This window comes from Cervus elaphus, chromosome 7, assembly GCF_910594005.1.
Source record: "Cervus elaphus chromosome 7, mCerEla1.1, whole genome shotgun sequence".
In the NCBI taxonomy this organism is placed as follows: Eukaryota; Metazoa; Chordata; class Mammalia; order Artiodactyla; family Cervidae; genus Cervus; species Cervus elaphus.
This window is the reverse complement of record NC_057821.1, coordinates 21,119,709-21,134,717: the sequence shown is the minus strand read 5'-3', so window position 1 is coordinate 21,134,717 and position 15,009 is coordinate 21,119,709. Positions and strand designations below refer to the sequence as shown.

The 15,009-nt window shown below is 41.3% G+C and overlaps 1 protein-coding gene across 5 annotated transcripts in view; it reads left to right on the top strand.

The window, feature by feature from the left end:
- ADGRF1 (adhesion G protein-coupled receptor F1) overlaps positions 1-14,789 on the top strand; it is a 53,093-nt gene extending 38,304 nt beyond the window's left edge. For 4 of the 5 annotated variants that reach the window (XM_043908735.1, XM_043908734.1, XM_043908736.1 and 1 more), the window contains 8 exons: positions 753-904; positions 2,315-2,478; positions 4,323-4,511; positions 6,210-7,583; positions 9,343-9,384; positions 10,361-10,420; positions 13,838-13,904; positions 14,567-14,789. In XM_043908735.1, coding sequence (XP_043764670.1) covers positions 753-904; positions 2,315-2,478; positions 4,323-4,511; positions 6,210-7,583; positions 9,343-9,384; positions 10,361-10,420; positions 13,838-13,904; positions 14,567-14,655 — 2,137 coding nt within the window. In that variant the 3' untranslated portion in view covers positions 14,656-14,789. The remainder of the gene's footprint in view (positions 1-752; positions 905-2,314; positions 2,479-4,322; positions 4,512-6,209; positions 7,584-9,342; positions 9,385-10,360; positions 10,421-13,837; positions 13,905-14,566) is intronic. The other variant, XM_043908737.1, reaches the window with a different exon arrangement.
- The last annotated feature ends 220 nt before the right edge of the window (positions 14,790-15,009 follow it).

Here is a 15,009-nt window from a genome sequence, read left to right as displayed (position 1 = left end):
TAAAAGACCTGGATGAAGAAACTTTATTTTGAAATTTTTATCGGATATAGTTGATTTACAACGTTGTCTTAGTTTCAAGTATACAACCAAGTGAATTAGTTATACATACATTTATCCACCCTTTGTAGATTATTTTCCCATATAGGTGATTACAGTGTATGGAGTAGACTTTCCTGTGCTATACAATAGGTGCTTATTAGCTACCTATTTTATATATCAGTTCAGTTCAGTCACACAATCCTTTCTGACTTTTTGCAACCCCATGGACTGGAGCAGGCCAGGCTTCCCTGTCCATCAGCGACTCCCCAAGCTTGCTCAAACTCATGTCCATCAAGTCAGGATGCCATCCAACCACCTCATCCTCTGTTGTCCCCTTCTCCTCCAGCCTTCAATCTCTTCCTAAAATCTGGGAAAGATTTTATATACAGTGGTGTGTATATGTCACTTCCAGGCTTCCAATTTATCCTTGCCCCCATGTTAAACCCTGGTAACCATGTTTGTTTTTTATATCTGTAACTCTATCCCTGAACTGGTCTCTCATAACACTTAACAAAATTTAGAATTATATATATTTATATATAGTGGTTATTTTTTTCTATTTTCCTTGCCTTCTCCATCAGCATGTAAGCTCCATGTAGGCAAAAATCAAATCTGTTTGATCTATTCCTACAGACCTAATGTCACCCCCACAGAGTAAGCTCTGAGAGACTTAACAAGTAAATCTCATTTTTCTTTCCACATCATCACTGTAGAGAAGGAAGCATCGTTGTTGGGTATGAAGTTGTTGGTTCCAGCAACACATATGAGCTCCTGTCGGGCATTGAGCAGATGGTTGAGAAGGCTAAGACATATCTGCGCCAGCTGTATGCGCTAGAAGAGGACTCTTTCAGAGTGTACGGAGAAGGTAATGCTGGATTCTGTAGAATTAGGTTGCCTGTATACGGGCTCAGACACTCAGTCATGTGGGACTCTTTGTGACCCTGTGGACTGTAACCTGCCAGGTCCTTCTGTCCATGGGATTTTCCAGGCAAGAATAATGAAATGGGCTGCCATTTCCTCCTCCAGGGGATCTTCCCAGACCAAGGATTGAACCTGCATCTCCTGCATCAGCAGGTGGATTCTTTATCACTAAGCCACCTGGGAAGCTCCAGGGAAGTAGGTTAGGGGAACCTAATTAGGAGATTGTGTATTGGAGATGTTCCCAAAACAGAACTGATCTAAGACTGACTTTATCAAGCAGCTGTTCCCTCCTCCCCAACTCCCACCAGGATGAAACTCAATTTCAGCTGACTGTTTCAGACTCTTGCTCATGGGTGATCTGACCTCTTATTCTTAATGTAAGTGTCATGCAAGACTGATTCACTGCAGGCTCTGTTGGAAATGATTCAGCAATAGTTTACTGGTGTCCATGTTGAAAGAGCCCTGGGGCTGATGACATTCCTAAATTATAATCCAAGGGACCCAGGAAAGAATGCATTTTTTTCAGGTCTTTCACATACACAAACACACAGAGAAATATGCAGGCCCACACACTCCACTTCATTTCTTCAAATGTTTGAAAAAGTCTTTGCATTCAATTTCCATCTCTCTTACTAAGATTTTTGCCACTTTCAGCATGTATTCAACAAATATTTACTAAGTGTACAAAGTGCTTAGACACTTAAGACAGAGCAGTGAGGAAAAGAAACAAAAACCATAGTCCTTGTGGTTCTTCCTTCTCCCAGTCACAATCATGGTAAGAACATATTATGAAGGGCCTGGTGCAAGGGGAACTAAGTGTCTGGTCATGATGTGAGAAGCTTTTAAAGGGGAACAGAGTGGGACATGTCACCCCCAAATGGCAACTACCTGTCTTTTAACCCTTTCATGCCTACTTTGTCCCACAGTATCTTGAAGCTTATCTGGTATTCTAGCATTCCCTTAGAGAGGGTAGGTATTTTCTGGGAGGGATCACACCTTGGCTTGTTCTCAGCGAATATGTACTATTTGATAGCTCACTTAAAGTCATATTGTTGGCCTAGATTACATACCTGGAGGGAAAGGGGGCCAGACATGGGGAGGGCAGAACATCAGGAAAGAGGAAAAGGGACTGATGGGGGTAAAGCTGGACATCAAAGATAAACTTCTCCTACTCCTGAATTTTGCCTAGGCTTGGCTCTGAAAATATGACTTCTAAAGCATTGCTATTAATATATAGTTTATATAGAGAGTCTCAAAACATTCTAAAGCACTGCTATTAATACATAGTTTATAGAGAGTCTCAAGACATTCTTCTACTATTTCTATTCTTTTCTCTATTTCTATTTTTTTCCAGCCCAGTGTAACAGCATTGCCTTTGGATTTGGGTCTGAGAATGACGAGTACACTCTTCCCTGTAGCCGCGGCTACATCGGAAGCATCACGGTCAGGTGCCAATCCTCTGGGTGGCGTATCCTCAGGGAGATGTGTGTGCTCTCTGAGCTGGAAGAACTGAAGAAGGTAAAACAAAAAAAGGCATTTCCACTTTGCATACTTGCCCTGGTTTTGAGTTTCACAGTGGGTGTCTCCAGTGAACCCTCCTGTACGTGTAATATGTATCAGTTTGTCTCATTGGTCAGATGTCGATGACGTCAGACCCTGGGAAACCCAGGGAGTGTAGCCAGGAGTAGTGAGCCTAAGTGGCAGCTGAGAATGCCAGAAATGTCGGATTGGATGGTTTTGGGGGGAGGGTGCTGCAGAGGCGTGAATCAATGCTGTAGAGGGCTACCATAGATGGCAGAACAGCAACTGAATCCAGAAAGCCTGGGAATTGAAGATCTAAGTGAAGGTGTTAAGTCCGAAGCCATAACCTTAGTACAAGTGAAGCTGTCATGTGTTAGAAATGGGGGTAGGGATTGGGTCAGCCAGAGGTGAACCATATAGAATGAGAGAACTACAATGGCTCTCTAGGGCCATGCATCTTACCAATTTCATCCAATAGATTGGAAAAGGAGAGACTAGGAGCCTAATGGTCCCTCAGGTAGCAATAGTGTTGAACTAGAAACGTGGTCACTTGATTAGGACTATGACCTTCATATGACCTCTCAGGAAGATTCAAGTACTTAAGACTTGATAAATAGAAAAATGGAAGCAAATGGTGACGAGTTAAAACTCAGGTGTGGAAAAGGGACTCCAAGACCAGTTCACAAATATCATCCTGCAAACAGACCTTCATAGTGAACAGGGTTTCAGTCCCAGACAGATACCCTGCTTCAGAAGCAAAGAACCCACCATGGTATTCACCAAGGGACTGGGGAAGGTTTACTGCTCCCTTTCCGGACCTCAGTTTCTCATCTGTAAACTTGGGAGGGAGGCTGGAGCAGATGACTTCTGGGGCTTATCCTTTTCCTTGCCTTCTTTGCTTCAAGCTCTGGACATAACCATAGCTGGGACTAGGCCACCCCAGCGTATAAGGACAAGCAGATCCCAGGTGCCTGAGGCAGAGAACAGCTCTGTCAACGAGAAGAGTAAAAAGGAAAACAGAGGGATCTGGGTTCCTGGGTTGACAGTCTTTGAGTAAGGAGAATATCCCTTCTAGCTGCCTTCCAAATTAGCTCAGTGTTGAGGCTTCAGGAAAAAGTAAAACCCCAACTCCAGTGACCAAGTGTAGTCAAATCTCCACATACATCCCTTTAAATCCTCTATAGCATTGGTCCCTAACCTTTTTGGCCCTAGGGACCAGTTTGGAAGGCAATTTTTTCATGGACTGGGAGGTAGAGGAGTGGTTTCTGGATGATTTAAGCACATTACATTTATTGCGCACTTTATTTCTATTAGTATTACATCAGCTCCACCTCAGATAATCAGGCTTTAGATTCTGGAGGTTGGGGACCCCTGCTCTACAGGGATTTCTCAGCATAGTAAAAATGGATATAACATTTAGTGCCAAGCAGACCATGCCTTTCCGCTTCCTAGCGGGGTACTGTTTGGAAAGTCACTGAATCTCACTGAACTTCAGGTTCTGTATAATTAGGGTAAGAATTTATGTAAAAATGCTTTTTAATGAAACTCTTCAAATTTTAATTTCCTTAATCAAAATGAAAATAAGCATGGTACCTCTTTTAAAGGGTAGTGTAAGGACGAAATCAAATCAGTGAATCCCCAGTGAGGCATTTAGAACAGTGTATGGGAAACAGAAAGCACTGGATGACTGCCACTGCCGTGTTACTGTCATCGTTATATGATTATCCTAGGTTATCACGCACCATACAAGAGTTAGTTATATGTGGCCATGACGCTGATTTAAGTCTGATGAAGCACAAGCATTACATTGTGTCCTAGAATGTGACCATTTCTGTTCCTAGAATTTAAGTGAGCTCGCCAGCAACAACACTGACACTGAGGCGGCTGTGTCGTCTCTGGTGCAGAAGCTTGCGATGGTCATTCAGCAAAGCCCGTCAACCACAGCTGGGAACCTGGCTTCCGTGGTGTCAATTCTGGGCGGAATCTCATCTCTGAAGGAAAGCTTCACGGTGTCCAATTTGACAATGGAGGTAAGGTCTGCGTGAGCTCAAACGGCTCACTTTAGATGTTCGATATGGTCAGAGGAATGGCAGAAGCCCCAGTTGATAAGACGCTGTTGAAAAGGACCAAAGAGCCATGTAACAGTCTTTGTGTGAGCTTCGCTGCTTCCTCTGCAATGTGTAAGAAACCCCTGGGGTCAATTATGTGTGTACAAAGTAAGAGGGAGCTGCCTCCAGGCAGGCCGCCTGGGTGGCACCTGGCTAAAGGAAAGGTGTAAGTCTCTGACCTGCCTGACCCTGAATGACACAGGTGCCAACTTTCTGATACTTAATATTGAGTCTGCAGTTTTTCCTTCCTGTGGCTGTAAACTCTGACTCTAGTATATTAAATTTAGTGCATTTTAAGAACTCCATTTCTTGAGTGGGGAATTCATGATTTAGTTTGGATATTTTAAAATTAACTTTAAAAATTCCTCAAATAAGACATGCTCACTATAAGATATGCAAATAAACAAAAAGAAAAATAAGCGATATGTAATCTTGTCACTCTAGAATGGCCACTGCTTACATTTTAGGTGTTATCTCAGTGCCTAGAAGATTGACAAGGGACGCACAGCAGGTACTCAATAACTATTTGTTAAATAAATATCCTTCCAAAAATTTTGGATGTGTGCATTTTATATGTTAAAGTATATAATATTTTACAAAATTGGGTTTTATATTATGTATACTGTTACATAATCATACAATGGTCCTTAACTATATAAGGTGAACATTATATGTCAGAAGTGACATTAAATGTGAATAAGTTAAACTCCCTGAAACAAAGATGCTCAGATCTATTTTTTTCAAAAAGCCTGACTATGTATTAATGAGACCAAGTAAAACAAAATGACACACAAAAAAAGTTAAAAATGAAATAAAGGGGAAAATAGAGCTGCACACCCAAACCAAAAGAAGGCAGAGGTTGCTGAAAGCAGTAAAAGAAACCCACTATGGGATTTGAGCCAGGAGTCACAGAGAGTTCAGGGTGAGTCTCAGCTAGAGTGACAGATACCCAGAGCAGATGCCTGGGGACCAGAGCCGTTGAGAGTGAGTGAGGCTCCTGGTAAAGAAAACACTGCCTTTCAGGGATGTTTGGAAAAGGAACGTCTTAAATTAAGACTGACCCTTAAAACCCACAGCTCAATTCAATGCTTCCTTGTTGCATGTCCAGGGTTTAAGAATTTTTGCTTTTTAGTTTCCTCTGTTAATGTCATAAATATACATGAATTAAAGCTTGAACATTTGTGACATGAATTTAGAACTTCTGATGTTAGCAAAATAAATATAATATGGTAGAGTAGTTACAAGGAACATCTCACTCTTGGACCCTCAGCCTGAGGAGTCTTGCAGTCCTGTTTGCTATCTCAGAAGGAAGAAAATGCACATTTTGCAGCCCCCATTGCAGCATTCTCCTCCTTCATGCCTAAACCCTGTTTGGTTTATGAATTCCTGGCAGGTGTTCACCCCAGAACTGACATGATTCTGTGGATCTTTTTTCCTTAGCCCAGAGCTTTCCCTGTGTGGAGCACCATGCTGTATTTCACTGCTAAGTTTTACTGTGTGATCCTCGACTGAGCCAATTCTCTGGGCAATTTTCTTGAGCTTAAGATTAGTGACTATCCATCCATAGTCCTCTGACCAGTTTACTCAAAATCCAAATTGACTTTCATCCTTGTATTTCAGAATGTCATCAATATAGCTGATCACATCCTTAATTCAGCTTCGCTAACCAACTGGACAGTGTTACTGCAGAAAGAAAAGGATGCCAGTTCCCAGTTACTAGCATCACTGGAAAACATCAGCGCTCTGGTACCTTCAACAGCTCTGCCTCTGAATTTTTCTCGAGACTTCATTAACTGGAAAGGGATTCCAGTATCTGCAAATCTCAGCAATCAAAGTTACAATTATGAGACTGAATTTCCCCGCCAAAATACCCCCAGTCCCATCACAGGCCATGTGTTTATTGGCCCAGGACAATTCAAGAAGCACTTTCCATATACTATCATCAGCATGACCTCTTTGACCCTGGGGAACATTCTACCCATTGCCAAAAATACAAATGCTCAGGTTAATGGGCCCCTGATATCCGTTATTATCCCAAACTCTTCCATCGATGAAATTTCCCTGACTTTTTCTAAGATGAAATTGAATCTAAGCCAACCTCATTGTGTGTTTTGGGATTTCAGTCATTTGCAGTGGAGAGATACCGGCTGCCACCTAGAGAACGAAACTGCAAACTCGGTGACATGCCTCTGTACTCACCTGACCTCCTTCTCCATGCTGATGTCCCCCATTGTCCCCCCTGCCATCGTTCCCATTGTGAAATGGATCACCTTTGTGGGGCTGGGGGTCTCCATCGGAAGTCTCATCTTATGCCTGACCATCGAAGGTCTGTTTTGGAAGCGGGTCAACAAAAACCAAACCTCACACAGCCGTCACATCTGCATAGTGAACATAGCTCTGTGCCTCCTGATTGCAGACGTCTGGTTTATTGTCGCCGCCACGGTGGACTCCACGGCAAACTCTTCTGGCATCTGCACAGCTGCCGTATTCTTTGCACACTTTTTCTACCTCTCCTTGTTCTTCTGGATGCTTCTGCTCGGGTTCCTGCTGGCATATCGGGTGATCTTCGTGTTCCATCACATGGCCACACCTTTGATGGTGGCTGTTGGGTTCTGCTTGGGCTACGGGTGCCCTCTCATTATATCCATCGTCACCATTGCGGTCACGCAGCCCAGCAATGGCTACAAAAGGAAGGATGCGTGTTGGCTTAACTGGTCCAATGGGAGCAAGCCTCTCTTGGCCTTTGCGGTTCCTGCCCTGACTGTTGTGGCTGTAAATTTGGCGGTGGTGCTATTAGTTCTCACGAAGCTCTGGAGGCCAGCTATTGGAGAAAGGCTGGCCCAGGACAACAAGGTCACTGTCATGCGCATAGGGAGGAGCCTCCTCATCCTGACCCCTCTTCTGGGGCTCACCTGGGGTTTCGGCATAGCAACAATGGTGGACAGCCGGAATCTGTCTTGGCACATTATTTTTGCATTTCTCAATGCATTCCAGGTAAGAACAATGAGAATAACCTATTGTATAATCAGGTAACTGGAGTGTAGAGAATTGAGGATGGGGAGGCCACTCTGGAGATGATCTCATCTCCTTGCCTCCAGCAGGACTATTCCAAACAAAACTGCCTGCAACAGTGAACAGAAGAAAAAGATCCATTTTTTCCCCAATAGTTATTCTCATACTGAGGCAGAATATTAGGCTTCTTCAGTAATCCATTCCAGGGTTTTACAAGTTCGAATTCACGTAGCTAGCACTCACCTCCCTTGCTGTTGACTCAGTCGTCTTCATCTTGTGCTGATCTCTATGAAGGCACTCAGGGAAAGGGAAATAAATCAAGAATACTTTTTGAGTCTGAATGGTGCCAAGGAAGTCCCTAGTGTGCCACAGAGCAGAGCCTGGCCAACTGCAGGCAGCGCTGTTTTTGTAAATAAAATTTCATGGGACCACAGCCACGCCAGTTCATTTACACAGGGTCTGTGACTGTTTCCCTTACACGGACAGAGCTGAGCAGTTGTAAGAATCTGGATGACCTGCAAAACCAGAAATATTTACTCTCGGACTCTTTACAGAAAAGGTTTGCGGACCTCTGCTGCCAAGCACAGGTTTTATACGCCATGATCAGGGAGTGTTCAGTGAGTAGGCGGGCAAAATATTCCTTAGATTTGGAGAATCTGGAAGAGTCCTCAAGCCTGGTTCAAGGAACATTGGCTGGGTCTCCTACCCTGGACAGTGTCTCAGGGTAGTGGTGGTTAAAGGTTTGTGCTCTGGAGTTAAATAGCTCTGGACTCAAATATATCATGTTATCCAACTGTGTGACTGCTAACAAGTTATTTAATTTTTCTATCCTCAATTCTTTTATCTGGTGAACAGGGATAATATTATTATCTGTGTGCTCTGGTGGTGGTGCTCAGTCGTGTCTGACTCTTGAGACCCCGTGGACTGTAACCTGCCAGCCTCCTCTGTCCATGGGATTCACCAGGCGAGAATACTGGAGTGGGTTGCCATTTCCTACCCAGGGAGTCTTCCCCACCCAGGGGTGGAACCCAGGTCTCCTACGTCTCCTGAATTGGCAGGTGGATTGTTTACCACTCTGCCACCTGGGAAACCCAATTATTACCTGTATCTTAGAGTAAATACAAGGGTTCAATGAGATCATTCAGTACTTAGCACTGTGCCTGGCACAGAGTAAGTGCTCAGTAAATGCCTCCAGAAAGCAGGTGGTTCTCCACCTACTTCAGCAAACTGGGGTACATTTAGGTGGTGACCCAAAGACTGTCATGGAGAGCACACACCTCATGGGGACAGGTGTAGGGAGCTTTCATCCAGGGCCCTTGGTGACATGCTATCTGAATAGGCACCAACTGAGGGTGCTCCAACCAGGAGGAGGGTTTCAGTCATAAGATGCTCAGTTGGCGTTTGTTTAATGTCTAAAGAAAGCCTAAGACACAGAAGCAAATGGAAGTTCTTTATTTGACACATGACACAAAGGGGAACATGAAGCTCCACATGTGTTTCAAACTTTATTTACTCAATAATTTAATTAGTAACAACAACAAAAATGTTTGAGTACTTTGTGTTAACCCAGGCACTGTGGAGGTTTCATAGTATCCTTCTCTTCAGGGAACCCACAGCCAATAGGGGGACAGACAAGGAAATAATTTCAATGTTGGAGGATATAGGAGAATAATGATAATATAAAAACTTTCTTTCTGGAAATGGAAGAGATAATATATGTGCTTTATTCCTTCATTTAAAGGGTCTTTTCATCTTATGTTTTGGAATTCTCTTGGATAGTAAGGTATGTATATTCATTTCTCTCTTCCTCCTTTAATCCAGGAATCTAATCCCTCCCCTTCAGTTCTAAGATCCTTATTCATATATAAGAGGTTAGACCATGGGTACTTTCATAAAAAAGTTCTATAATTTTACAAAAGGCAGGTTCAGTCAGGATACAAAGAAACTAAACGATCTTTGCTGATAATGGAGCTATAGTGAATCAACCACAACATATAATGTGACCATTGTAGAAAAAAGGGGGAAACTTGATTTTACTTTCAAATTTTGACTTGGCATAATTAGCCAGCAAAAAAAACTTCCCTTATGTTGGAAAAGCCTATTTATTTCTATGTTTCTAGAATTTTATATAGTAAATATTTTGTAGCCTCTAACATGAAATAAAATTCTTAATGAAGGATGGCTAATGCAAGTAAAAGATAATAGAAAAAAACTTATACTACTTTCGTTATTTTTCCAAGCTTTTAGCAATTCTGCCGAGAGAAGTAAAGATAGTAAGCTAATAAATGTAGCCTTTGTTTTAATAAGAAGATAAGGATATTTTATAAATATTATAATTGTTGTTGTACATGCCCTCAAACTCCTGTTTACAAAGAAGTAATTTGCTTTCTTCTGGATTGGAAGGATTGTAAGGAAATAATTAAATAAAAATAAATAATTCTGTGGTTTTCACCATTTAGTCAGTGAGGAGACTCTTCACTTCAAAGATAAACTTCAAGTTAGCAATTATTGCCAGTTACTAATGTCTAGAATCTGAATTATTATAGCTTTTGGTACTGTCATTCTTTGTTTCATTCTAGATTTGTTTATAAGAAAAGACATAAAAGAAAAATCCTTTCATCAGATCCCTATGCTTACAGTCTATTAAATACCGCTGGGAAATACTATTACTAAATAACAATTTTACTAGTTTTGTTCTTGATATATCTATGTGTGACTGCATATGGGTAGCTCCTCAATATTTATTTTTTGCCCTATAGCTGCGACAGCTGCTGCTCAACAAGTTGTCTCCTTTAAGCTGCTGGGACCAGGCATCAAAGGTAATTATCTCCTGCTACCATGGAGGCAGTTTGTGAAGTTTTGTACTTTTTACACAGTCCCACAACAGGCCCAGTTTTGTGTAAACCCATTTAGTTTCTGTTGCCATTATATTCCTGGTATCTGGCACGATGTCCAGCATACACTCACTATTCACCAGAAAGTTTTTCAGTGAGTGAGTGAGTGAATGAGTGAGTGAATGAATGAATGCAAATGTGTGGAAAGCTTCAAAGATGCTCAGGCATGGGGGTCTGCAGTGTTCTTGCGAGCAAATTCATTTGAAGCGTATCACTTGCTGTAGTCTGACTTGTCTCCCAACATCTAGAATCAATGGCGTCTTTCTCTCTGCCTAACTTTCTGGATCTCCTATAGACCCCTTTTCCTACTCTAGAAAAGCAGAGTGGAAAGTCTTCATTAACTTCTAATATAAAAAATTCTCCCTTTGAATTTTCTCTCTTACGCTGGTATAACTAACTTTGTCCCTTGCAATTTTAGCTCTTTAGTCCACAAACTGCCAAGTTTGTATGGAGACAGGATTTCTGTTTTCTTTGCCACAAATGTGCAATCCGTGTAAGGAACCATATAGTTAGAAACAAAAGTACTTGCCTCCCTATTTAGTATTTTTGACATTACCTCATACTTTTGTCTTTCAGTAAGACATGGAAGGTCTTTCAGAAAGGATTCTAAAGCAGAAATTTCTGTGTTTGATAAAAATCAATTGACCTAAATGCATGAAGAAAATACATAGATATTTAGAGTTCTTTTTAATATGGGATAATACAAACTTTTGAAATAAAGAAACAATGAGGCAATTCGCTTTTGGCGTTGAAGTGATTTTCCTGGGTCTGCATTTCATTGGAGAGTGCTGTGAATTAGGACCCATGACTCAGGAATTGAGAGACCTGCCCTGTATTTCTGACTCTGTAACCAACTGATTGTGTGATCATAGGAAAGTCACTTAGTACCTTTTGGTCTCATGTTCTCAAACTGTAAAAATTCAGTGTTGGACTAGTTACTCAAAGCAGAAGTTCTAATGCTCTGTGATTTTAATTGTATGTCTTGAAGAATTAAAATGCCTTGAGCCAGAAAATGTGAAATTAATGAATCATTCTCTACTATTAAGAAAAGAAGGTTCATTATTAGAGAAATGCAAATCAAAACTACAATGCGGTACCATCTCACACCAGACAGAATGGCCATCATCAAAAAATCTACAAACAATAAATGCTGGAGAAGGTGTAGAGAAAAGGGAATTCTCTTGCATTGTTGGTGGGAATGCAAATTAATACAGTCACTATGGAGAACAGTATGGAGATTCCTTTAAAAACTAAGAATAAAACTACCATGGCTTCCACTGTGGCTCAAACTAAAAAATTTGCCTGCCAATACGGGACACCTAGGTTCCATCCTTGGGTCAGAAAGATCCCCTGAAGAAGCGAATGGCAACCCACTCCAGTATTCTTGCCTAGAGAATGCCATGGGCAGAGGAACCTGGCATGCTATACTCCATGGGGTCACAAAGAGTCAGATATGACTGAGTGACTAACACTTTCACTTTTCAAAACTACCATATGACTGAACAATCCCACTAGTGAGCTGAGAAAACCATAATTGAAAAAGACAAATGTACCCCAAAGTTCATCGCAGCACTATTTACAATACCTAGGACCCGGAAGCAATCTAGATGTCAATCAACAGATGAATGGATAAAGAATGTGTGGTACATATGTACAATGGATTATTCAGTCAGTTCAGTCACTCAGTTGTGTCTGACTCTTTGCAACCCCATGGACTGCAGCACGCCAGGCCTCCGTGTCCATCACCAACTTCTGGAATTTACTCAAACTCATATCCATTGCGTCGGTGATGCCATCCAACCATCTCATTCTCTGTTGTCCCCTTCTCCTGCCTTCAATCTTTCCCAGCATCAGGGTCTTTTCCAATGAGTCAGTTCTTTGCATCAGGTGGCCAAAGTATTGGAGTTTTAGCTTCAACATCAGTCCTTCCAATGAATATTCAGGACTGATCTCCTTTAGGATGGACTGGTTGGATCTCCTTGCAGTCCAAGGGACTCTCAAGAGTCTTCTCCAACACCATGGTTCAAAAGCATCAATTCTTCTGTGCTCAGCTTTCTTTATAGTCCAACTCTCATATCCATACATGACTACTGGAAAAACCATAGCCTTGACTAGACAGACCTTCATTGGCAAAGTAATGTCTCTGCTTTTTAATACGCTGTCTAGGTTGGTCATAACTTTTCTACCAAGGAGTAAGTGTCTTTTTCACAATGTCACAATGGAATATTATTCACCAGAAAAGAACACGTTTGAGTCAGTTCTAATGAGGTGGATGAACCTAGAACCTATTATACAGAGTGAAGTAAGTCAGAAAGAGAAAAACAAATATCAAATATTAACAAGTATATATGGAATCTAGAAAGGTGGTACTGATGAGCGTATTTGTAGGCAACGATGGAGACACAGATGTAGAGAATAGACTCGTGGACACAGTAGGGGGAGGAAAGGGTGGGATAAATTGAGACAGTAGCGTTGAAACATACACATTGCCATATGTAAAATAGAAAGCCAGTGGAAATTTGCTATATGATCCAGGGAGCCCAAACCCAGTGCTCTGTGACACACTAGAGGGGTGGGATGGGGTGGGATGGAGGCTCAAGAGGGAGGAGACGTGTGTATGTTAGGTATACCTGTGGCTGATTTCAGGTTGATGTATGGCAGAAACCAGCACAGTATTTTATAATATATCCTCCAATTAAAAGTAAACTAAAAAAAAGAGAAGGAGTTACAGCCTGTGTGACTGCATTAAAGATAAACCTTTAGTAAAGTAAGACAGGACACCCCCCCCCCCCCCCGCCATCCTACAAAACAGGGAGTCAGAATTTTCCTCATTGGATAATCAAAGAAAGAAAAACACTCAAGAGTAGAATAAAACAAACCCCAAAGTAAAGATGCCCAACAGTGTTTTTTTTCTCCCTGTTTCTAACATAAAGTGTTCACTTTTCAGAAGGCAGCTGTGGTCAGTGAGGGCTTCACATCTTCTCCGTTTGTACTCCTCCAGTTTCACTTTCTGGAGAAGGCAATGGCACCCCACTCCAGTACCCCTTGCCTGGAAAATCCCATGGATGGAGGAGCCTGGTGGGCTGCCGGTCTATGGGGTTGCACAGAGTCGGACACGGCTGAAGCGACTTAGCAGCAGCAGCAGTTTCACTTTCAAATTAGGTGACAAAAATGAGATTTTTGTCTCCTGAGTAGGTGACAGAAATGAGATTTTCATCTTCAAAGCACATTTGGCAGAAGAAAAGATGAGTATTTGTAATCTTCTGAGGGAATGTGAAGGAATAAGGAAGCATGTGAAAGAATACTTTGAATGCCTAAGTGACTTGGTTTTCTTTGGTGCAGCAGAAGTTATCAGATTCATCTGTCAAACTCAGATTCGAAAAGACTTTCAACCCATTCCAACCGAAAGGTGAGTAAAAACAGACCAAAGTTTCCAAAGGGTAGGAAGAAAGAATATGAATCTGTCATGGGTAATTCACTTTAGATTCTGATCAAAATTCCTTGAATTTCAGATAAAGTTCAGGTGTCTTAACTTGAAAAAGCATTTCCCACCCCAAATGCTCAATGTGGTCATCCAAAAGCTTTGGGTCTTGTTATCACTGCCATCAACCAGTCTGAGGGCTTTTGTGGGCACCGTTGGGGGATAATACGTTATTTGTGTAATTAAAGGTCTTCGGGTTAAAATAAAGGAATGCGTAGCTATACATGACAAAAAGTACACCAAAATCAGCCTGAGGGCTTTTAATAAATCTCTTTACCTTTTTGGACATTGATTCATTATCAGTAAAATGAAAAACTAAGAGACCACTAAGGTTCCTTCCAGCAGTAACCTTCAGTGGTCTCAAACCTTTATCTCACTCCCCAGGATCTGAAAATGTGGGGTTTCTCTTCTTAAATGAGAGAAATCTGAGAGATGTAAGCTTCGATGGCATTAATAAAATGCGGGTCTACACTAAGTTATTCATGAAACTGTCAGAATTGTAAAGAATTGCATAGGCTTACTCTAATTTTGATCTTATGCTTGTTCCAACATAACAGCAATAATTCTTATTCTCTTTTTTCCTCTTTTAGGCCACTATGTATTTTCCTATACTAGAGAATCCTCACATGACATCATGCTAACTCAGTTTTCATCAGTTGAACAAAGCAGGGAATCCTAAAATCAAGGATAATTTTATTATTTTTTTTTTTAGTAAATCGACATTCAGAGCTCAATGTCAGCAAAGAAATGATATTCAATGGAATTTTCTGATTTAAAAATCTGGAAATAAAATAAGGAACTTTCAGCAGCTTCATGACCACCATCTTTTATCTTCAATTAAATGGAGAGATTTATTTCTGTACGGTTTGATTTAAAGGAATCGCTTCATAAATGTAGAAGATTAGTTTTGTGTCAGAAATTTTGTCAGTTGTACTAGCTTCTCACTGCCACAAACTGTGGTTTCCTTTTTCATAAGTTAGCATTATGCATGTGACATTTCCAATTATCTGAATTGGAATAAGGAAATGTCATG